Source organism: Camelina sativa, chromosome 17, assembly GCF_030686135.1.
Source record: "Camelina sativa cultivar CO46 ecotype springtype chromosome 17, ASM3068613v1".
Classification (NCBI taxonomy): Eukaryota; Viridiplantae; Streptophyta; class Magnoliopsida; order Brassicales; family Brassicaceae; genus Camelina; species Camelina sativa.
This window is the reverse complement of record NC_141896.1, coordinates 2,273,260-2,295,677: the sequence shown is the minus strand read 5'-3', so window position 1 is coordinate 2,295,677 and position 22,418 is coordinate 2,273,260. Positions and strand designations below refer to the sequence as shown.

At 37.7% G+C, this 22,418-nt stretch overlaps 6 protein-coding genes and 2 pseudogenes across 9 annotated transcripts; 5 read left to right on the top strand and 3 right to left on the bottom strand.

Moving 5' to 3' along the window:
- The first annotated feature begins 522 nt into the window (after positions 1–522).
- On the top strand, positions 523–5,564 carry LOC104754772 (transcription factor EMB1444). Of its 2 annotated transcripts, none has more exons than XM_010477040.3 (11): positions 523–1,482; positions 1,845–1,988; positions 2,199–2,280; positions 2,359–2,400; positions 2,587–2,646; positions 2,779–2,898; positions 3,058–4,227; positions 4,336–4,437; positions 4,596–4,736; positions 4,876–5,001; positions 5,246–5,564. In XM_010477040.3, exons 1-11 carry the CDS (start codon positions 1,385–1,387, stop codon positions 5,330–5,332), a joined length of 2,172 nt encoding a protein of 723 aa, XP_010475342.1. In that variant the 5' UTR covers positions 523–1,384; the 3' UTR covers positions 5,333–5,564. The 2 variants fall into 2 exon arrangements, with proteins under 2 accessions (XP_010475342.1, XP_010475341.1); XM_010477039.3 differs by having other exon boundaries at positions 694–1,482; positions 4,590–4,736.
- An 88-nt stretch (positions 5,565–5,652) lies between these two features.
- On the top strand, positions 5,653–8,487 carry LOC104754773 (pentatricopeptide repeat-containing protein At1g06143 pseudogene; annotated as a pseudogene). Its single transcript, XR_015586638.1, has 2 exons — positions 5,653–7,562; positions 7,862–8,487. The product of XR_015586638.1 is annotated as a pentatricopeptide repeat-containing protein At1g06143 pseudogene (transcript).
- LOC104759091 (pentatricopeptide repeat-containing protein At1g06140, mitochondrial pseudogene) lies at positions 7,715–10,768 on the bottom strand (annotated as a pseudogene). The gene has a single exon (XR_015586639.1). The product of XR_015586639.1 is annotated as a pentatricopeptide repeat-containing protein At1g06140, mitochondrial pseudogene (transcript).
- A 718-nt stretch (positions 10,769–11,486) lies between these two features.
- LOC104754770 (uncharacterized) lies at positions 11,487–12,089 on the top strand. Its single transcript, XM_010477036.2, has one exon. It carries the CDS (start codon positions 11,584–11,586, stop codon positions 11,785–11,787), a length of 204 nt encoding a protein of 67 aa, XP_010475338.1. The 5' UTR covers positions 11,487–11,583; the 3' UTR covers positions 11,788–12,089.
- A 623-nt stretch (positions 12,090–12,712) lies between these two features.
- Positions 12,713–13,128, bottom strand: LOC104754769 (uncharacterized). Its single transcript, XM_010477035.2, has one exon. It carries the CDS (start codon positions 13,126–13,128, stop codon positions 12,919–12,921), a length of 210 nt encoding a protein of 69 aa, XP_010475337.1. The 3' UTR covers positions 12,713–12,918.
- Positions 13,129–15,308: 2,180 nt separating this feature from the next.
- On the top strand, positions 15,309–17,992 carry LOC104754765 (putative hydroxyacylglutathione hydrolase 2, chloroplastic). Its single transcript, XM_010477031.3, has 8 exons — positions 15,309–15,506; positions 15,956–16,138; positions 16,239–16,442; positions 16,542–16,665; positions 17,046–17,146; positions 17,261–17,335; positions 17,427–17,525; positions 17,638–17,992. The coding sequence occupies exons 1-8, from the start codon at positions 15,453–15,455 to the stop codon at positions 17,788–17,790; spliced, it is 993 nt and encodes a 330-aa protein (XP_010475333.1). The 5' UTR covers positions 15,309–15,452; the 3' UTR covers positions 17,791–17,992.
- Positions 17,993–18,096: 104 nt separating this feature from the next.
- On the top strand, positions 18,097–20,147 carry LOC104754766 (F-box protein SKIP16). The gene is made up of 5 exons (XM_010477032.3): positions 18,097–18,412; positions 18,612–19,313; positions 19,386–19,604; positions 19,707–19,813; positions 19,915–20,147. The coding sequence occupies exons 1-5, from the start codon at positions 18,209–18,211 to the stop codon at positions 19,991–19,993; spliced, it is 1,311 nt and encodes a 436-aa protein (XP_010475334.1). The 5' UTR covers positions 18,097–18,208; the 3' UTR covers positions 19,994–20,147.
- On the bottom strand, positions 20,074–21,788 carry LOC104754768 (delta-9 desaturase-like 2 protein). Its single transcript, XM_087495008.1, has 5 exons — positions 21,377–21,788; positions 21,136–21,276; positions 20,888–21,028; positions 20,597–20,703; positions 20,074–20,405 (listed from the first exon to the last, which is right to left on the bottom strand). Exons 1-5 carry the CDS (start codon positions 21,686–21,688, stop codon positions 20,207–20,209), a joined length of 900 nt encoding a protein of 299 aa, XP_087351134.1. The 5' UTR covers positions 21,689–21,788; the 3' UTR covers positions 20,074–20,206.
- Positions 21,789–22,418: the final 630 nt, after the last annotated feature.

Below are 22,418 nucleotides of genomic sequence, written 5' to 3'. Positions count from 1 at the left end.
GGTGAGGCTTCTTTTCTTGTTACACTTGTTAATTTCGCAATCACACCTCCTCTATCACCTACTTCTCTCTCTCTTTTTTTATAACAACTTCCCTAATTAACATTTACGACTAACGAAATACATACATGTAGACTTGAAGAAAAAAAGATCTTGTTATATTTTAGGGTTACACTTTACTGACTCACAACTTTGACCATTTATTGTCATTTTAGATATGTCGTCAACCAGCCGAAGAGGAGCAACAACACCATGATTAGACAAATAAGAGAGAGGAGAAACACAAATGAGAGTATATGATTTTTATCTTTGAAATGCCAAATAATCATTAGATTCCATAGATTTTTGTATGGACCACAATCCCATCACACATTCTTTCTTTTTTTTTTTTTCTTTTTTTAATGTGCTTGGAGAACGAACGATACACCTAAGTACATAACAGATCAGATCAGATCAGCATATATACATAGACGCATTATATTACAAAGATTTTCATGTAACTAAGTACTTCCAAAGCAAAATTCTGGAATACATTGTGTAATTATATTCTATCAGAAAATTAAAATAAAAAAGTAGAATAAAGTTAATAAGGAACAAAAATTAACTTGGTGAATGATTTTGCTGGCCATTAGAGAATGATATCACTCGAATGTTTTTCCCCACATAATTAATCCCATGCTTGTTTTTAATTGGGACACCCCCGACAACACTACTACCCTAGGGTTTAACATACGCACCTATCCCAGCGCACGATAACTCTGTTATATTTCCACGGATGCTAACATGAGCCCTGTTAATTACTCTGACCATCAATGTCTTCTTCTTCAACGCTCCCCTTTAAAAAAAGGAGGTGTCTTTTTTAGCAACTCAACTCTCTACGTCTCGCTCTCTTTCTCTCTCACTCAGTTCTTCTTCCTACTCAAAGATTTAATCTTTCACCGGTGGATTTCTCGACAAAGATTGCAACTTTATAGAGCTTTTTTGATAGATGCAGATTCAGAGCGTATCATCATCTTTAGATAAAGGATCAATGTCTCATGACATAAGCTAGACTCTGTTTCTGTTTCATCTTCTTCTTCGATCTCAATTTCTTGTTAGAGCTAGGGTTGTTTTTTATGTTTGGGAGAGGAATGGGCACTAGGCAATATTCACTGGGAGAAGTAGGTCCACCAATAAACCCGAGAGCTGGTTTGCGAAGAGAACAAGCTGGAAGAGGTTCATACAGGGGTAGTTAGTAGATTCGTTCGCTCCTCATCTATAGGTTTTAGACACAGATTCTCTTGTCGGATTGATAAAGAATCAGGTTTTAGGACCCTTGAGACGATTTGGTTTTAAGTGTTTTAAGAGGGGTGGTTTTGAGTTTTAGTGGTGACGGGTGGTGGTTTAGATGGGTTCTTCTACCTTACAACAGATACTGAGGAGCCTCTGCTCTAACACGGATTGGAACTATGCCGTGTTCTGGAAACTCAATCATCGCTCTCCAATGTAAGTCATCCCAAAAGTTTATTGCTTTTACTGTTTATCCATGGAGATTGATCTGGTTGCTTTGAGAGATTTTGTTGATTGTAAAGGAACTTTCTGAACCTTATATGGCAAGTGTGGCCTTTCGATAGCTTTTCATTGTTTAGTTTGTTTACTTATCTGCTTACTCTCATGAAATTAGTAAAGGCATTCATGCACTAGGCGATTATGTTTCCATACAGGGGATTTTTAGATATGTGCTTGTGCTGAAATCAGTCTCTATCACAACTGTGGAGAACTTAGTATATTTGAGGATGAACAAAAAACTTCTATTTCTAGATGACAAGTTGAAGTTTCTCATTTATCGACTATTAAAACATTTGCAGGGTGCTTACTTTGGACGATGTGTACTATGTTAATCATGAGCGCAGTTTGATACCGGGGAACTTGCATGGAGGGCCTTACGCACATGATCCCCTTGGGTTAGCTGTAGCTAAGATGTCTTATCATGTACACTCTCTTGGAGAAGGGTACGCAAAATTTGCTTGCTGATGAACTGTTCTTGTTAATACTCATGCTCTCTTCATTACTTTGAGATCTGTTATTGTTGTTGTATCACAATCTGACATTAATATAATTACTTACTCTTTTAACAGGAACATCACATGTTAATTCGTTTTGATGATTGAGTTTTACTTAATGATGCTAACATCTTCATTTGTATCGCTCCATTGTTATAGGATTGTAGGACAAGTGGCTATCTCTGGACAACATCAATGGATCTTCTCTGAATATTTGGACGACACTCACTCGACATTTCAGGTTGGAAAATATGTACTTTGTGTTTGAGAATCTATCTCTGTGGCAACTTCTTGTCTAAAAGTAATGTTTTTCCTTTAGGTTCACAACGGTTGGGAGAGTCAAATTTCTGCTGGAATCAAGGTACGTATCAATTACATATTGTTATCTATCGCCTGAGATATTCTTGTTGTTGAATTTTTCTTGGTATTTCTACGTTCACATATTTGTCTCTTTTTTGATTCGTTTGTCAAAAAATTTAAATTTGTCTTTCCTCAAAGTTTTGCGTTTTAAGGTTTGATGACAATTTCTTTTCTTCATTTTCTGCAGACTATTCTTATAGTAGCTGTAGGTTCTTGTGGAGTTGTTCAGCTCGGATCTTTATGTAAAGTAAGTAAGATGTTCTAACCGTATACTGTGTTCAGAGTAGCTTATACAATAATAGTAGGCAGAAGGAAAAGTTTTCCCACTGAAAATATATACATTTGAATGCCATCGTCCTGAACACTTTTGGTTGAACAGGTTGATGAAGACGCGGCTTTGGTGACTCATATCAGGCATTTGTTTTTGGCACTCAAGGATCCACTGGCAAACCATGCGCCAAATTTAATGCGATGTGATAATAATAGTCCTTCGGATCTGGTAATCATTTTTCTCATGCAAATATAGTTTCATCTTTGTCTGCAGTTCTAGTTATGTTCGTACAAAAATGGAAGAGAGGTTCTTTGGTTTTGTTTATTGACTCTGACCCCAATTGTATTGCTGAGTATAACCATGATGCGTTGTATAATTTTGATGCAGCCAAAAATACCTTCCAAATGCTTACATGAGGCATTCCCTGATTTCTCAGGAGAATTTGACAAAGCTATGGATGTCCAAGGGTTAAATACTATATCTCAAAACACAAGTAATAGAAGTGACGACCTTCCATATAATTTCACTCCATCATATTTTCACATGGAGAGGACTGCTCAAGTAATTGGTGGGCTTGAAGCAGTCCAACCTTCCATGTTTGGAAGAAATGATTGTGTTACAAGTGGGTTTTTAGCTGATGTGGTTGATACTAAACACGTGAATGAAGTGGGTAAGGTAACTTATGATGAGGAAACTGGTGGATACCGATACTCAAGAGAATTAGGTCCCAATTTCCAGCAGTACTCGAAGAATCATGTGCGTAATTGTGCAGGCTCATCTTCTCTTGCAATGGAGACTGATAGGCTAAAAGCAGGTCCATCATATCTACAACACGATTCAGTTACATATTCTTCTCATCAAAATGAGGTTTTCCAACCATCTGAGTGCCAAGGAAGTACATATGTAAAAGACACAGAATATAGGCAGGAGAAGACAATTGAGTCAAGTCAGTTGGATGCTTTAACTGCATCTTTGTCGTCTTTTTCTGGCAGTGAGCTGTTAGAGGCATTAGGGCCTGCTTTCAGTAAAACGAGCACTGGTTATGAGGAGCTTGCAAAGTTTGAATCTGCTGCACCTATAAGACGAACAAATGATATGAGCCATAGTCACTTGACATTCGACTCCAGCCCTGAGAATCTTCTAGATGCTGTGGTTACTAATATGAGTTATGGTGATGGTAATGTCAGTCGTGAAATATCATCAAGCAGGTCGATGCAGTCATTGCTTACAACTGCTGAAATGGCAGAGGCAGTACCTTTGGGTCATAAAAAGCATATTATTGTTAGCCCAGTTGATAGTGTGACTAGCGAGCCGTCTCTAGCAGAGGGGCATATCCTACAGAATCCATCAAATATCTGTGGGGCATTTTCTTCCATTGGGTTTTCATCGACATGTCTCAGTTCCTCCAGCGACCAGTTTCCGACGTCCCTGGAAATTCCCAAGAAGAACAAAAAGAGAGCTAAACCTGGTGAAAGTTCTCGACCTCGTCCGAGGGACAGGCAACTTATTCAGGATCGTATCAAAGAACTAAGGGAGCTTGTGCCTAATGGATCTAAGGTGATTTTTTCTATTCAAAGCAATGTGATTGACGGCACTCATGCAGTTAGTGTCATAAATTGTATATTTTGTTCTGCTATTTCCTAACAATGTTGTTATATTTTACAGTGCAGTATCGATTCTTTGCTAGAGTGCACGATCAAGCACATGCTCTTTCTGCAGAATGTCTCTAAGCATGCTGACAAACTCAGTAAAAGTGCAAGTTCAAAGGTAAAAAAACTCAGGTGTCTTAGACAATTTCTCGTCTTCCCAAGAAAAGTTGCTTTATATTCTCCATGGTTTGTGAAGGGACCTATCCGATTATTCATGATTAATTATCAAATTTGGTTGTGAAGTATTTTGAATAGTTTATAAATTTGAAGTTGCAGAAGCAACACAAGGATACCGGCACCCTAGGATCATCTAGCACTGAACAAGGTTCGAGCTGGGCAGTAGAGATTGGAGGCCATCTTCAAGTGTGCTCAATCATGGTGGAGAATCTTGACAAAGAAGGAGTAATGCTTATCGAGGTGTGCTTTACTTTCCCATGACCTTTTTCATGTATTTGAAGCACTTCGGCAGAACGACTGGCAAACTCTGCATTAATCATCCTGAATTTTGCGTGTGTATGCAATTCATTGCTTGAGTGTGTGTTTGGATGTTGAACAGATGTTATGCGAAGAATGTAGCCACTTTCTGGAGATAGCAAACCTGATAAGGAGCTTGGAACTCATCATCCTCAGAGGCATCACAGAGAAACAAGGCGAGAAAACATGGATATGTTTTGTAGTGGAGGTACGTATTTGGGAATAAGTGAGAACTGTTCTCCACTATAAGGTCACACACCTCATGAATTAGAGCCCAACACTTTGAGGATCTGAATACTTATCCGTTGGACTACTTTGAACACGGAACCAAACTACTTAATTTTTGTTTGAAATCCCAAAAGAAAACAAACAAAATATGCTCTTGAAGTTTTCCTTGATCATGGTATTGCTACATCACATCTAATAACTGGATACTCTTAATGAATTGGCAGGGCCAAAACAACAAAGTAATGCACCGGATGGACATCTTGTGGTCTCTTGTGCAGATATTTCAACCCAAGGCCACAATTAACAGGTAGCAACAGCGTACTTGTCGCAATCATACAGACTCGGCTTCATGTATCAACAACTATAAAGGTCGACTAAACAGAGACAAGAAAAAGCTTGTGAATGTATAGTGCAGTGTGTGTGTGACACTTTTTGACACTTTAAAAGGTGTATTTTTTTCTGTTTGAGCTTGTTCTTATAGAAACACTTTGTATTGACTTTGCCTCTAATATCATAACTGCACAATATCATTGTCAGATAAAATTGCAACCCTCTGCTTCTCCGAGAGAGTTTGTTTGTGATACCTTTTAAGTTTTAAATAAGATTTCAAAGTCTACATCTTTATCGACAATCTCAAATTCTTACATGAATGCTTCAGCCAATGTGCGTAGTCTTCGGGCACACTCTCACCATCTTCTTCTCCTCCGAGGTTGCTCAACTTCACTCTTCCAAAACCTTCCAATTTTACAACTAATCAAGCAATGCTCGACCCCAAAGCTTCTGGAGTCTGCTTTAGCCGCCATGATCAAGATGAGCCAAAACGAAGACTGTCACTTAATGAACCAATTCATCACCGCCTGCACTTCCTTTAACCGTCTTGATCTTGCAGTTTCCTCCATGACCCAGATGCAGGTACCTAATGTTTTCGTCTACAACGCGTTGATTAAAGGCTTCGTTACTTGTTCCCACCCGATTCGATCTCTGGAGTTCTATGTTCGTATGCTTAGAGACTCTGTTTCTCCATCTAGCTACACATACTCTTCACTCGTAAAGGCTTCTGCTTTCGCTTCTGGGTTTGGGGAATCACTTCAGGCGCACATTTTCAAATTTGGGTTTGGGTTACATGTTCAAATTCAGACGACTCTTATTGGTTTTTATTCAGCCTCTGGTAGAATCAGGGAAGCCAGGAAAGTGTTCGATGAAATGCCTGAGAGAGATGATATTACTTGGACTACGATGGTTTCAGCTTATCGCCAGGTTTTGGATATGGAATCTGCGAGTTCTTTAGCTAACCTAATGCCTACGAAGAATGTGGCTACGTGGAACTGTTTGATTGATGGATTTATGAAATTAGGCAATCTGGAAATAGCAGAGTCATTGTTTACTCAGATGCCTGTGAAGGACATAATCTCATGGACCACTATGATCAGCGGTTACTCACACAACAAGAGATATAGTGAAGCAGTTGCAGTGTTCTACAGAATGATGGAGGAAGGGATTATTCCTGATGAGGTCACTATGTCAACTGTTATTTCAGCTTGTGCACATCTCGGTGTGCTGGAGATAGGTAAGGAGGTTCATATGTACATGGTACAGAAAAGGTTTGTTCTTGATGTTTACATTGGTTCTGCGCTAGTAGATATGTATTCTAAATGTGGTAGCTTAGAGCGGGCACTTGTGATATTCTTCAATTTGCCAAAAAAGAATCTCTTTTGTTGGAACTCGATCATTGAAGGGCTGGCGGCTCATGGTTGTGCACAAGAAGCACTGAAAATGTTTGCTAAGATGAAGTCGGAGTTAGTCAAACCTAACAGTGTTACTTTCGTGAGTGTTCTGACTGCGTGTACTCACGCAGGTCTTGTAGAGGAAGGCCGGAGAATATATCATAGCATGGTTGATGATTATTCCATTGTCTCTAATGTTGAACATTATGGATGCATGGTTCATCTATTCAGCAAAGCTGGGTTGATCTATGAGGCTCTTGAATTGATTGGAGATATGGAGTTTGAACCAAATGCGGTTATCTGGGGGGCTTTGCTTGATGGGTGCAGGATTCACAAGAATCTAGAGATAGCTGAGATTGCGTTTAACAAACTGATGGTTTTGGAGCCAACGAATAGTGGGTATTATTTCCTTTTAGTTAGCATGTATGCAGAAGAAAACAGGTGGAGAGATGTTGCAGAGGTTAGGGGAAGGATGAAGGAGTTGGGTATAGAAAAGATATGTCCTGGAACAAGTTCGATTCGGATAGATAAACAAGATCATATGTTTGCTGCAGCTGATAAGTCTCACTCAGCTTCAGATGAAGTTTTCTTGTTGCTTGATGAGATATATGAGCAGATGGGATTAGTTGGATATGTTCAGGAAAGTGAGTATGTATATTAAAGTGACTAAAAGCTAAACAAATCATTGGAGGATATAACCAGATAGAAGCGATCAGTTGGAGCCGCAGAGGCATTCCTTTGCTCATTGTGAGATTTGGCAATCACACCTGTGACCGATCGTGGACCGCTGGAGTACTAAGCCTTCGCATTCTATAAGGTATGTGCAAACCAAAACTTTCTCAGATAACTGAAAGCTTTGAAAATAGGAAAGAGATAGATCAAACTGCATACTCGCAATATTAGAATGTGTATCCTAGATTTCAATAAAAGTAAGGTTTAAAAGGCTGTGAGATCTTTGCCAGAAACAAATTGTGAATACCTTATTTATATATTGGCAATGCAATAATTATCCAGTACAAATATGTTGAAGCTAGAAAATGTAGAGAATGTCTACAATATCTCATGAGCAGACAGAGATCCAAAGTCACCTTTCCAAAACTACTGCTGTCTTTGCAGGTTCTCTAATGAAGCAGACTGCCACCATGAGGTTTACAGGCACCGTGGTACATCTCGGAGGTGGAGTGCCAGTGAGATTCTTTGGATCATGATGCTCTACCCCCAACGCCGAAACAGGGCTAATGCAAAAGAGCAGATCTTGTGGTCCTTGAGCTCACTACGATTTTGGTTTGTTTCCTCAAGTTTCTGAGTCACAGTGAAATTCATGATATAGGAAACGGATTGTTGGCAGAGCCTTGACGATCTCTGTTTGCAACTGTCTCCAATGCTGGAGAAGAACTGTGGCACTGGAACAGATCGTTCGGTTCTTATGCTTGGTAAGGTGCTGAAGCTGCTTCTTGATGTTGTTTACTTGCATGACTCTCAGTGTTACAAAGAAAGTCATGAGCTTCGTACTGTCCACCTGCCTTCTATGCCGTCTCAAACACCTTTACAAACTCAGTTTCTTGGTTTTTGAGCTTGTGAGCAAACCGGATGTTTCTTCCTTTTTCTCTGTTTCTTGTATCCTGTATCCCATTGTAGTGCGTTTATGATTCCTAAACTAGAGCAAGTAACAAAGTAGCCATTAAATCTTTTGTTGTGCCTATGCCAAGATCGAGCAAGAAATAAGAAAGGTAGTCAAAATACATAATTTGGAGGTATGGATTCTCCCAACATTCCAAAAGCAAAAACCACATTCCTGATCGCTAGCTTAATCACATGTTTTTTATATGTGTGAAAAATCCAGCTCGCAATTAGTTTTGGATAAGCGAAGATCCTTATGAGTGAGAGAAAACCTCTTCAATTGTTCTAAGAATATCACGTATCTTATGACAGCAACTTTGACTCGGCAGCAACCACCTCGTACAATTGTCAATCTCTCATCAACAGTCTTATCTTAATCTTCATGGGTTCTCTTTTACGGTTGACTGCATGATGCTTGAATTTGGAAAGTTTCCCAACTCCCACAGTAATTCCCATCATCTGTCTACCCTGGTGCTTCATATTTCACAGGTTCTTCATCAAAACCATGCTGCAGGAATCAATAGCTAAATTTTCTAGCCGACTTCAGTAGCAGATAGTCCCATGGGTTTTCTATATCCTTTCATGCCCATTTTCCTTCTCACACAATCCACCATCTCCCACATACCAGCATCAGCATATATGTTAGAAAGCAAGACGTAGACACTTGATTTATCGGGTTCCGCAGTTAAGAGCTTCTCCGCGATTTCTTCAGCTAAGTCAACTTCTTTATGGATTCTACAAGCACTCAGAAGAGCTCCCCAAGCACTGGCCATTGGTTTCACAGGCATATTCTCAATAAAGGACTTAGCTTCCCCAATTTCACCAGCTCGACCTAGCAAATCTACCATACACGCATAATGTTCTTCCTCTGGCACAATTCCATACTCACTTGTCATCGACTCAAACTGCTTCCATCCTTCTTTGACATTTCCCGAATGGCTACAGGCTGACAAAAGTGAAACAAATGTCACAGAATTGGGAACCAGGTTTTGCGACTTCATTTTATCAAAACACTCCAGAGCTTCCTCGAACAGACCATTTATCCCAAAAGCATTGATCATAGAACTCCACGATATCACATTTCTCTCTGGCATCATATCAAAAACCTTCTGAGCCATTTGAATATTCCCGCATCTAGCATACATATCAACGAAAGATGTAATATTTACAGCATCCATTTCAATCTCATTCCTTATCATGTAGCCATGAACACTCTTCCCCTGCTTTAAAGATCCCAAGCTCGAGCAAGAAACAAGAAGTGCCGCCAAAGTACATTGATTTGGAAGTATCAATTCTCCAAGCATCTTCCTAAACATATCAAATGCTTCAACAGCTCTCTCACACTTTGCAAAACCAGATATCAGCGTAGTCCACATCACCACATTCCTATCAACACACCTTTCAAATAGGTTACGAGCATCATCCAACAGTCTACATTTCACATACATGTCTACAATGGATGCTTGTAAATAATCACTCTGATCTACAAAGTTCCTTCTAATGGATAATCCATGCACTGATTTGCCTTCTTTACCAGCAAAAACATTCCCACAAGCTTTTACCAAACATATCAATGTAAGCGCATGGAGCGTTATGCTTTCGTCTCTCATGAGATAAAACAAACGAAACACTTCTGAGTCTTTAGAGTATTTCAAGTAACCTTTCATCAAAACTCCCCAAAGAACTGAGTTTCCCACAGTAATTTCGTCGAACACCTTGTGCGCACTATCCATATCACCGAATTGAGCATACATCTCAACCAACGACGGAGCAACGTAATCATCCTTATCCAACCCATTCTTCATCGCCAAGCCATGAATCAACATCCCATTATCTAAAACCCTTAAACCAACGCAAGCTTTGATCGCGAACACCAAATTGAAACTATCAACTCCATCATCACAATGCCTCCTCATTCGATTGTAAAGAAGCAAGACGTCACTATAACAACAACTCTTGGATTTTGAGTAACCAGAGAGGATCGTGTTCCATGAATACCGATTCCTTTTCCGACAAGGGATTCGATCGAAAGAAGCGGTGGCGAAATCGAGACGATTCGATTGGATATAAGCGTTAGTGACACTGGATCCGAGAACAACTTCATCTTCGAATCCATGGATTATGACCTTGGCGTGAATCTGCTGGGTATGGTGTAGTGTTTTGATTTGGGTTAGGATTGATAAAAGAGCTCTGCTTCTGTTCGCCGGTAGCATCGACGGTAATTTAGCTCCGCCGCGAGAAAAAAGTCAAATATATGTTACCGCGCCACACACAAGTCAACGCCGTTATTTAAATCACAAATACAAATACTTGGCTTTTAACCACGTGTATTTTTTACTTTAGTGAAACAGTGAATACAATACAGTAGTAAGTTTATAAAGTAATTATTTTATAGGGTGATTCATATATACATGCTCAAGTGCCAACCATATTACTATATGGTTTCATTTATTGTTTTGGTCGAGACTTTTAAGAGTAAGACTGAATCAAACTTGCCAATTGATTTTTTTTGTTCTTCTTATTCAATTATGGGATTCCCCTTTTTGAGACATTTTGACAGTTTCCAAGTTCTTTTGCTTAGTGGTTCCGGTTTTTTTTAAATGTTAACATGTCATCCTGACCTCCCATACTCGAATTTCAATCGTCGTCATAAATATTGAAGTATTCAAGTTTATGTACCTAGCAAGCATTAGAATAAGTTATTTAAGCAGATCGAATTGACCACAATTCTTCTATTTAACCAGTTACTATCTTGACTCACCGAAAATAAATAATTTTACCAAAGTGTACTTTTGCTCTAATAAAACTGGATCGAACTCTGTTTTACTAAAGTAAAATTAGTCTAGCTATTTGGTTTATCAGCTTCTTTTTTTCAGGTTTAATTACTTGTAATGTATATACATTGCGGTCCAAGGCAAGAACCGTGTCTTTTATTTGTTTGATCAATTCTTATAGGCAGCATGGATTCAAATGTTGAAAACCAAGTCTTTCCTAGTAAAAGTCAAGCTACAAGAATATCTAAAGTAAGACCGAAACCACAGATAAGATACCAAGCTAACGAATCACTATAATCAGAAACCCTATATATATAAGTCATCATCAAACTAAATGTGATACAAATTAAGCAAACAGCGAGTAAAAGACATACAAAAACTTTTACGTGCCAAACCAAAAAAATATATTTTTTTCACTTTGAATACCCAAACAAGAGACAAAAAATGATGATGAAGAAACAATTGATACTTGGGGTGATTTTGCTCGGGCTCTTTATGATTTTCTTGAACACCACACAAGTCGAAGCTGCTAGACCCGATGGTGAGATCCGATTCGTGTTCCAGTTGCTGCAACGGGGTCAGGTTCCAGGGTCAGGTCCAAACGGTTGCACAAACATCCCAGGAGGTTCGGGCACGTGCCGCCCGTGAGTCGTCACGTCATGAGTCTGGGTTTACATTACGGTTTCTTTATTTTTTTAAAAGGTTAATGTCATAGACACTGAGACACAAAATAGTTTTGTATATTGGTTCTATTTTGACGCACTTGTAAGTTGTAACAGATACGAAAACAAATGTATGTATTCATCAACTTGGTAAAATCTGCCAAAACTAGTTGATGAGATTAGCTATTCTTTAATTTGTTTTATGAACTCTAAATATGTAACTTTAAAATAAAATAAAATATGTACCTTTTTGGTTAATAAGTACTTATTAATCTTTAGTTTAAGAAATTTTTCTTATTATTTTATTACTGTAATGCTGTCAAGATTTAAAACTACAAAATAAGGTAGTAATATAGTTGTAGACCCAATCGACGACCCTAAACCTCCGAGCAAACAAGCAAACGGAAGAATATAATGGTACATATCGCATGCACTGAACGATAATTTTAAACAAATTGTTCTACTTAAAACTGTAGAATTTATATTTTATGTACGAGCAGAACTGTTAGTTCAATTATGCACTTGATGTACTTTTAAAAGAATATATTTTGTGTGTGGTATATTTAAATTTTTACTAAAGTTAGCATGTTGATGTGGTAATCTTAGAAAAGCACTAATTAATTAAAACTGTATAATCGTGGAAAAAGTTAAAGTACACATATCAGATTTTCTCTTTCATTGTTGCTTCTGTCTGCAAAAAGTTGGTAACCTTCTAATCATTACGAACAATGATACATTTTACTCGAAAAAAAAGAAAGAACATATGTATTTTACGTAATACGTACTATGGTCTATGGAGCAACCAAATTCATTCATTAAAATTCAATTTAATTACACACCATCTAAAGCTAGAGATTATGTTCACACAAACAGTTTCGAATTCAACCAAATTAATTATGGTAATTGGAGAAAAAAAAATATTATTGGGCATGCACACCCTTTTTTGTTTTGCAATTTACATAATTACATAATTTACATTATGGTGAAAAAATATCAAAGACTCGTATGGCTCGAAATTTCTAGCAAAGAAAAAATTACATATGTCTCAATTAAAAAGAATCAAAGAATCTCTGGTTGTATATTCGAGAAGAAGAGAATCAAGTGACCGGTACTCGATTCAACCATGGCACCTACGTGTACCACGGGGAATGTTGGTGCAACCATTTCGACCTGACACGCTTACTGGACCCCTTTGCAACGCTTGGAACACAAACCGGATCTCATCAACAGCTGTTGGGAACGGCCTCATGGCTTCAACTTGATTGACGTCCAAGAAAACAACGAAAAAGGTAACTAACATAACAACGATCATTAGTTGTTTCTTCATCTTCTTTCGTACTCTTAATTTTTCCGGAAAGGAAAACGAATCTGACTTATTTTTGTGTGTGTGCACGTAAAGCTGTTGTAGGGCAGTAGGCTTTTTTTTTTGTTTTTTTTTTATTTAAAAAAATTGCATGGGGTTTCATTTTAATTCGATAAATGGCACATATATATAGAGAGTTATTGGTCAACACCTCATGGCTTGACTTTGGGATTTTCCTCACTAACTCGAATATGAATATGAATATGAATATATATATATATATATATAGGTGGTCATTGCAGTTTGACTTTGACTTTACTTCAAAAGAAATGGTTTTCAATATTTGATAAACATCAGACGTAGGATTTGATCAAACGAGTTACTCTAACACGGTTTCCGGTTTGCATTAGACAAAGGCCTCTTTGCTCGGAAACGAATGGCACGTGTCCCCATCTTCATCGATGAAGATCTCTAATTCGAAAAGATGGATGAAGATATCTAATTCGAATATACGCAACGCAAAACGAAATTGTAAAACCCTGTCTAAATGCTGGTTCGATTTTATGGAATTTTCTCAGTTAGATTTTTTGATATTTGTAGTTAGCTTCGTGATGAGTCAACATAAATCCGTCAGTCATCCATTACAATGTTGCAGTGGATGATAAGTACTTTTAAAATGATGTATATATCCGTGTCATTGTACAATAAATCAATAATGAGCCACAAACGACTTTCAGTCAAAAATTTTATTCTACTTTTTGTAAAATTAAAACAAATCTACTCGATCGGTATATGAAAAGAGATTCCTTGTTTAATAATATAAACAATGAAACATTACTTAACTTACAGGTATTTTTCATTAAAATTTTGTTTATCTTCTCAGTTATATATAGCTAGTTATATAAAATTGGCTCTACATATATAACTTTTACTTATCAGTTATGCATGTGTGCGCGTATGTAGATGTACAAAGGTCTGTTGGGTTGACAATTGTCTCACAAGAAATTTTGAAGGCTTGAGTGCTTGACTTTACTTGGGACTAATTATGACATGGAAACTGATCAAAACAAGTTACAACACGACTCGGTCGGCTCGCCTTATACCACTGAAAAATGCGGAGTATAAGCGTAGATAACCGCAACAAAATACCAGATTAGAATTCCGGTTTAAGCTTGGTCTACCTTTGACATCGTAGTCTCTGTTATACATACATCAGATCAGATAGTATAATTAAACCAAGAAACAAGAAAAATAAAATAAAAATATTGTACTTTTTTGGTTTTTTTTTTTGGTTTTTTTTTGGTATAAAAGTCACGTTTCGAGTCAAACGCATGGAATAGAGGAGGATAAACAATATACTACAAGGTTAAGAAGTATTAACATAATCGGTCTAACATTACCAAAGCAAGTGCGTACGCGCCTGCCTTCACCTCATGTACTTCTGCGTGCCGCGTGCTTATACGTATATACCGAACGGGAAATTTCAGAAGAAAAATATATGTGAATGTGTAAAATCACTAATTTAAAAAGTTATATATTTCAAAGTCAAACCTAGTACAGTTTATTGAATGTGCATAGTCATAAAACTATTATTTATAATTTTCTTACATAATTTATAACAAATTATATAAGAATTATGTCTGGACGTTCAGATATTCGGATCAGATTCAGATCAGATTTTTCTAGGTTCGGGTTTTTCAGATTTATAATTCTAAAATCCATTCAGATATTTTCAAATTTCGGATTCGGATCGGGTTCAGATCGGATTTTTCAGGTCTAGATTCGGTTATCCATAATACTCAAAAATCCAAAATTTTGTGTACAAATCAATTCAAATTACTTGAAAAGAACCAAAATATCTAAAAATTAGGACTGTTTTTTAAACTAAATGTACTCAAGATAGTTATAATTCCTACATATAATATCCAAAATTTTAAACTTTTTAGGTACCTAAGTTATTACAAGTATCAATATTACTAAGATATTATTACTATGTACTTATATTTTGGGCATGTTCGAATATCCATTCGGATTTCGGTTCGGATCAGATTCGGATTCAGATTTTCGGATTTTGAAATTTAGAATCCGCTGGATATTTTTCAATTTTCGGTTTGGATTGGATTGAATTTCTAAGATCGGATTCGGATCGGTTTTTTTGGATTCGGATATTATGGCTAGGCCTAATAAGAATATTAACAGTGGTTTGATTTGGTTTGGTCTGGTTTAGTAAAAGTGTGGCTTGGGTCGGTTTCTGTTGTCACTTCCGTGAGCTCTCTCTCTCTCTGTAGAAACTAGAAATCGCGTGGGAGTGTCACTTCTCCATAATCAAATCCATAGAGCGAAGAGAGATGCAAGCTATCGCCAAAGTTTCTTGTGCGGCCTCCTTCTTTCGATGTTCTAGGGTTTGTATTTCTTCCAATTTTACTCATTCTTGTCTCCTTCTCCGGATTGATTTTACTCACAAGTTTTAGGGTTCACTCCTTCCCTCTGCATAATTTAAGTAGAGATTACTCGTAATTGTTTTCTTCTTCAAAGTTTTGAAATTTCGATGCTTAACACCTTGGATTATACAAAAGTTTCTTAATTTTTTTCTGGATGTTTTTATTTTATTTATAAATTATAATTTTCCAGTCAATTAACTCTGAGTTGAGAATTCTGGTTGTATACATGAATTGTGTTGGTTCAAGCTCACTAGTTTATTGCTCAAAGCTCAAAGATATTGGTTTGTGACTTTTTCTTGTTTGAAAAATATTCAGTCTTGGCTGTGACTTTTCTTGTATGTATATTTTTGAAGCCTTCTTGTTTCATATCTTTTGATTAGTCTCTTCTTTTTATCTGTTTTTATGTGAAGCTAACAACTCAGACATGTCTAAGTCCATGCGTGAGACAGCTTCATCTCAGAAAGGGTTTTGTCTCTGGTGCGATGAAGCTGTTCTCTTCCCCTCTTAGAACTCTCCGTGGTGCTGGTAAATCCGTTCGCGTTTCAAGATTCTGCACTGTCTCCAATGTCTCTTCCTCATTGCAGATTGAACTGGTGTGTGTGTTGCTCTTTTTCACTTACCTTAAACTGTATTCCTTATTTTGCTTCGTAGTCCTTTTGTTTCTTGGCAAATAAAGCTAATTTTTCTCTGCAGGTGCCATGTCTTACGGACAACTATGCTTATATTTTACATGACGAAGATACTGGTACAGTTGGTGTGGTTGACCCTTCTGAAGCTGTACCTGTTATGAATGCGCTGCAGAAGCATAGTCGAAATCTAACATATATCCTAAATACACATCACCATTATGATCACACTGGTGGGAATTTGGAACTAAAAGACAGGTATGGTGCAAAGGTAGGCGAATGTTACTTCACTCTGTCCATATTGTGGATATGTTCTCTAGACTTTTTATGTAACAATTAAATTCCACACTATGACGTTGCTTGTACTTAGGTGATTGGCTCAGCTGTAGATAGGGACCGGATTCCTGGAATTGATATAGCCTTAAAAGATGGTGACAAATGGATGTTTGCTGGCCATGAAGTGCATGTTATGGAAACCCCTGGCCACACAACAGGTTGGTTACACGTCTTCTTAAATGCAAAGTTTACTCCTTTCAAAGTTTTAATTTATATACTTCTGATTCAGATTAGTTCAAAGTTTAGTTCTCCAATCCATATTCTTATGCTATATGTCCTCCTTGTATGCCCTGTATAGTTTATTCGTCCGTAGCATTAGTTACCAATTTGAGATTCAAGATTTTGTATGTTTTCATAGATTCACATGATTAAGTTTCTATTCTAAAAAGTTTTGGTTTTTTCATAATATCCTTTGAGGTTCTAAGAACTTTGTATTTCCCTTGGTCCTCTGATTAGAGCTTTGATGCTTTAAAAAGCGTTAGCATCTCTGAATGTCTTAGCCTTGTCCCCATTATAATCTCTTCTTTTCTGTTTGTAGGCCATATTAGTTTCTACTTTCCAGGGGCGCGAGCAATTTTCACAGGGGACACCTTATTTAGCTTATCATGTGGTAAGCTCTTTGAAGGTACTCCAGAGCAGGTAAACATCGTTTTATCTTAAATTTTCATGTGTAGCTATTTGTTCTCTCTGAACCTGACTCTTAGCGTAAGTTCTTTAAATTGGTTTTCCAACAACCTGCATCTTGTTCTGCAGATGCTATCTTCTCTCCAGAGGATAATTGCTTTGCCGGACGACACAAGCGTATACTGTGGGCATGAATATACACTGGTTTGTGATCTTTATTGGGTGTTTCCATATATAAATACCACGTCCAAACGTGTAAATCCCATCTGATCGGATGATTTTTTTTATCTTGCAGAGTAATTCCAAGTTTGCATTGTCTATAGAACCAACTAACGAAGTACTCCAGTCTTATGCAGCCTACGTTGCAGAGCTCCGTGACAAGAAGTTACCAACGGTAATCTTTCTTTCATTTCATTTTACTTCACTGGACTAGCTTCTCCAAAGTAATTGAAACTATCACTTCTTCTTTGTTTTCTTGACTGATTTTGGTGCCTGCAAAATCTCAGATTCCAACAACGATGAAGATGGAGAAAGCTTGTAACCCGTTTCTCCGTGCTTGGAACACAGATATCCGTCGGGCTTTAAGTATTCCAGAGACAGCAGATGAAGCAGAAGCTCTGGGTATTATAAGAAGAGCAAAGGACAATTTCAAAGCTTAGCTAATGATTCCTCCTCTGTACAGATGATGATGAGATCCGGTTTAATATGTAATGTTGCTGAATAAGATGTTTTCGAGTTTTGACCATAAACTCCTAGTAGTGAATTCATAGTCATCATACCCGATGATTATTTTTTCTTTTGTTGTAAAGTTTTAAAACTTCAATTTGTTTCTTTTCTTGCCTTAATGTCTTCTTTCGAACATGTTTTGGTTCGGTCCCTCTGTATCACTATCCACGTTTCTTTAGTGTATACTCGAATTTTGTATTTTTATTTAGTGGAGATCCTAAAGTAACCGACTTTATCCAAGTGCCAAAACACATCAGGTAGATGATATTGAAACATTCCAAGAACTGAAACAGAGCCGACCGACAAAAGTCAAAAGCAAAGAAGGGGTCGTTGTCTCTGAGACGAAAAGCTATGGGGCTAGAAGATGCAGGAGATTTGGTTCTCCACATCGTATTATCCAAAATCGGTCCTGAAAGCACAGGGAGAGTGGCTTGTGTCAGTACACGCCTTAGGGTTTCCGCCTCCGAGGAATCTCTCTGGTCGATCTTTTGTTCCCGTGATCTTAATATCTCCACTCCACTCGATCCCCATGGAGATCCTGCGCCGTCCTTCAAGGTCAATTTCACTCTTTCTTCTTTCACAATTTCTAGGGTTTTGAGTATTTAAATTAACCTGAATTCGATCAATTCAGAGTCTGAATGTTCGTTCTTTAAGGGCTGTTGGCACTTTAAAGTTTAGGTTTTGAATTTTTGATCTCTGAGACTACCTTAAAGTTTTGATTTTTTTTTTCTTTTTCTCTCTCTTAATTCTTCAGACAGCGTATCAGTTGTGGAGGGAGTCATTTAGAATGTACCCTTGGAATCTTGTTAAACGAGTTACACTTTGTTGGGACAACCTCAAACTATGGTTGAGCTTAAACTTCCCTGAAGCAAAGGCAACACTGAGGAAAGGTGCCACAGAAGATGATCTTGAAGAATTCGAGACTCTTCTCAAAGTGAAGCTTCCTCTTCCAACAAGGCTTCTCTACCGTTTCGTTGATGGTCAAGAGCTTTCTTCCTCTAATGGGCTTGATGGGTCTTTGGGGCTTATAGGTGGCTACTCTGCTTATTCTCATGAAGTTAATGTCTACTTGCTACCTCTTAAGGAAATTATAAGGGAGACTAAGGAAACCATGCGCCACCTTGGTTTCTCCAACAGTGAAAACCTTATCGTTGTGGCTGCATCCGTAGTGGCCGGTTTGAAAATCTTTTTCCTAGACTGCACAAACGGAAAGCTTTATACTGGGACAAGTAACCGCCAGTTGCTTCCTTGTGTACCGGATTCTTTGGTTAGATCAGTTCATGATATCAACGGCGATCATCAGTCACAGGATGCCTTGCTGCTTTGGTTGGAAGAACATGGCAGGCGGTTACAAACCGGCACTATAAAAATCTGTGAACAGGAAAATGTCAAAAGTATCAGTTTGTTCCCGGAACTTCCTCCCTTGTGTTCTGTCGCCGTAACTAATGGTGTGCAGGTAAAGCAATGACTTACTTAGTTATTTGATATGGATTTGTGGATTGTTGAATGGAAAGGCTTGTTTGTTCAGGTACGTGCTTCGTCTGTTTTTATTCCGGAAATATCTAATCTTCTGGATCAGCCACCAGCATACTGGTATGCATATTCAATCCGGATGTCTCTCATGCCTGAAGGATGCATCTTGAATGGGACACATCACAGCTCTTGCCAACTGTATTGGAGGCATTGGGTTATCCGAGCTGATAATGAAGTGATAGATAAGGTTAATGGAGAAGCTGTGATAGGAAAGGTAATAGTTTTGCTTTAGTTTAAGATAACAATTTGTTGGTTGAAGGAGCATAATTGTGATATGAATGAACTTTGTTTTCTAATGCGGTTTTTGTATTTGTAGTATCCGCTCTTACAAGCCGGAGGGGAAGAGTTTGTGTATGAGAGTTGTTCCAGTTTTCCATCAACTGCTGGATCCATTGAAGGCTCTTTCACCTTTGTGCCTGGAAGGTATGCTTTCATGATATGATGTTAAGAATCCAGACCATATATATGTTGTAGTTTTGATAGTAAACTGGAATCTTGACCCTTTTTTATTCCTTTTTTCTTAGTCTGAGAGATCCAAAAGGGAGTCAATTCGAAGTCAAAGTCGCAGAGTTTCCTCTGGAGTTACCGGACTACATCTTCTAAACTCTTTCTTGCTCAAGGTTTGTTACACTTTCGAGATTGTTATGTCAGTTTTCGTTGTCCATACTTAAAAGACAAAGGTGTTGGATCAACTGGTTTGCAAGTTCGTGAGAACAGATTATTCTTAGCAGTAGTATTACATACATAAGCAACAAAAGAGTGAGTGACGAGTACATACGTATAATTTAACAGAAATAGATAGATTTAGAGCTGACATTAATGAGGGAAAGCCATTTTGCGTTTCTGAGCATCGGTAGGCAATTTGACATTAGTGGCTAAACCGAGAGCCTGGAAGAACCGAATGAGGTACCAAGTTGTGTCTACCTGATACCATTCTAGTCCGTGCCTAGCCGACGCCTCAAAGGCATGGTGGTTGTTGTGCCAGCTCTCTCCCATCGTGAATAGCCCTAGCCACCTGCACCATTACACACTTTTACTCAGTATTATATAAGTTTTTTCAGTTTAGAAAGTTCTCAATCAAATTGAAACTAGGCCCATTGTGGATAGGTTTTGGTCTTTCGGATAATATTTTGTTTGTTTGTTTGTTTGGTTTTTCGACGTGTCTTGAATAGGTCTTATAGAGATTCGAGTTTGTAAATAAAATACCAAACGTTACGAGAGGTGTCTTTGGTGTTCCACGCTTGCGAACCCCAAATATGGCATGCCGAGTTGACGAGCCAAGTTAAATGGTAAGCCAATACTCCGAAAACACCCTGTTGCCAAACAAAAAAAGAAGGAAAAAAAAAGCGGTAAATTAGTACTACTATATTGGATGAATAGTGAAATCGAGTTACAAAGATATAATTGAAAATGAGAATTTAATTTATTTTTGAAATAATAGATTAATAGAAAATTTTATGAAGAAATTAATTGCTAAGATACATAGAGATTTTTTACCACGCTCCAAGTTAAGTAAGGTAGACCACCCCATAAGTAGATGAGGGTCCAAAATGCTGAGATGTGGAGACCGATTGTCTTTCCAAGAAACCTATAGAACCATTGTTGCTTCAAGTCCATCACATTGTTACGTCTTCCACACTGTAGCAAGTATTACAACATTCACCTTTACTTTTTAATTACAAATCTTGGAATCTCATCACTTATTCACAAGTGAATTTACGTGCGGTTTGTAAACGTTTAGCTACCTTTTCTCTGATATAATCGGAGTCAAATAGCCACAAGACATGGCTGAACCAGAATCCTTCGATAGGGCTATGTGGATCGCGGTCCGAATCTGTGAACTGGTGATGGAACCTATGTGTACTCACCCAATCTATTGGATGACCCTGAAACGAAAAAAAGAGAGACAATATAACTGAGTATATATACATATTGGATGTACGATCGATAGTTTCATTTTACATTTTCTTGTAAAAGAGTATTTACCTGCAACGCGAAAAGAGCAATATAGGCGGATAAGTATTCAAGCCATTTAGGTAACTTAAAGCTCCGGTGAGTCAAGTTCCTGTGGTACGAGAATGTGATGAAGATGTTAGTCACCATGGTGAGAATCCAACCGAACAAGAATGCGTCCCATTTGAAGTAAAATGGAGCCAGTAGACACAACAGATGCACGACTACAACAGCCGAAGCTTTCTCTACATCGAACTGGGTCCATTTTCTTAAGAAAAAAGCTCTTTTTTCCTTGCGCTCTAATTTGCTTTGGCTAGAGCCATCATACTTAGCTGCTTCACCCATCGGACCGTCGAGAAATGAGTTTGTTATCTTTGATATATGAATAGTACAAATACTTTTGAGTATGCCTTGTGATTGACCAAAGGTCTGATATATATAGGGGAAGATGTTGGTAATTTTAGTTGAGTTGTTGTAGAGATTAAAGATTGTATATATCGGTGGATTTTTTTTTTTTTTTGTTAAAAATATATATATCGGTGGATTTGAGTAACGTGGTATTTATTTAATACCTAACGACGAAAAGATCGACTTCTACACTTTACCCGCTCTATCTTGTTGAATGTGGGATGTTTTATTGTGCTACGCTCAATTTAAGCGAACATTATTGTTCTCGTAACATTTTGTAAACAATGTAAATTATAGCATATTGTAGATGTATTATATAGTACATGTAATAGGTTTATATTCTTCTAAAATTTCAAATTAAGTGTAGTTTCACATGTTCGCTTTACATCACATCAAATATATTGATATCTTTTGAATGATATATGTGTATATGAATTGACAGCGTAAATTACTTGGTCAATCGTATTGAGATTTAGAATATAGAAAAACATACATACATTCGTACAAACATTTCAGATATTTAATACGATGGATGGGCGGGGACTCTGTCTTTCATGCCCACTATACTATTGATAGCTGTGGGGTACTGTGTACTTATACAGCCTCTAAGGATAAGCAAGTGAATGGGGGCCGGTGCATGGCAAACGGAAGCCAACATTATTAATGA

What these genes read in the sequence shown, in the direction of transcription:
- LOC104754766 (XM_010477032.3), top strand. Translation starts at nt 18,209, where the DNA reads ATGGGGCTAGAAGATGCAGGAGATTTGGTTCTCCACATCGTATTATCC. An exon ending in CCGTAACTAATGGTGTGCAG is followed by an intron (nt 19,314 to 19,385) that starts GTAAAGCAATGA and finishes TTGTTTGTTCAG; the next exon opens with GTACGTGCTTCGTCTGTTTT. An exon ending in GAGAAGCTGTGATAGGAAAG is followed by an intron (nt 19,605 to 19,706) that starts GTAATAGTTTTG and finishes TTGTATTTGTAG; the next exon opens with TATCCGCTCTTACAAGCCGG.
- LOC104754768 (XM_087495008.1), bottom strand. Translation starts at nt 21,688, where the DNA reads ATGGGTGAAGCAGCTAAGTATGATGGCTCTAGCCAAAGCAAATTAGAG. An exon ending in CCGATTATATCAGAGAAAAG is followed by an intron (nt 21,029 to 21,135) that starts GTAGCTAAACGT and finishes TACTTGCTACAG; the next exon opens with TGTGGAAGACGTAACAATGT. An exon ending in CTTACTTAACTTGGAGCGTG is followed by an intron (nt 20,704 to 20,887) that starts GTAAAAAATCTC and finishes GTTTGGCAACAG; the next exon opens with GGTGTTTTCGGAGTATTGGC.
- LOC104754770 (XM_010477036.2), top strand. Translation starts at nt 11,584, where the DNA reads ATGATGATGAAGAAACAATTGATACTTGGGGTGATTTTGCTCGGGCTC.
- LOC104754769 (XM_010477035.2), bottom strand. Translation starts at nt 13,128, where the DNA reads ATGAAGAAACAACTAATGATCGTTGTTATGTTAGTTACCTTTTTCGTT.
- LOC104754765 (XM_010477031.3), top strand. Translation starts at nt 15,453, where the DNA reads ATGCAAGCTATCGCCAAAGTTTCTTGTGCGGCCTCCTTCTTTCGATGT. An exon ending in GTGGGCATGAATATACACTG is followed by an intron (nt 17,336 to 17,426) that starts GTTTGTGATCTT and finishes TTTATCTTGCAG; the next exon opens with AGTAATTCCAAGTTTGCATT. An exon ending in GTGACAAGAAGTTACCAACG is followed by an intron (nt 17,526 to 17,637) that starts GTAATCTTTCTT and finishes GCAAAATCTCAG; the next exon opens with ATTCCAACAACGATGAAGAT.
- LOC104754772 (XM_010477039.3), top strand. Translation starts at nt 1,385, where the DNA reads ATGGGTTCTTCTACCTTACAACAGATACTGAGGAGCCTCTGCTCTAAC. An exon ending in GTACACTCTCTTGGAGAAGG is followed by an intron (nt 1,989 to 2,198) that starts GTACGCAAAATT and finishes CCATTGTTATAG; the next exon opens with GATTGTAGGACAAGTGGCTA. An exon ending in TTGTGCCTAATGGATCTAAG is followed by an intron (nt 4,228 to 4,335) that starts GTGATTTTTTCT and finishes TATATTTTACAG; the next exon opens with TGCAGTATCGATTCTTTGCT.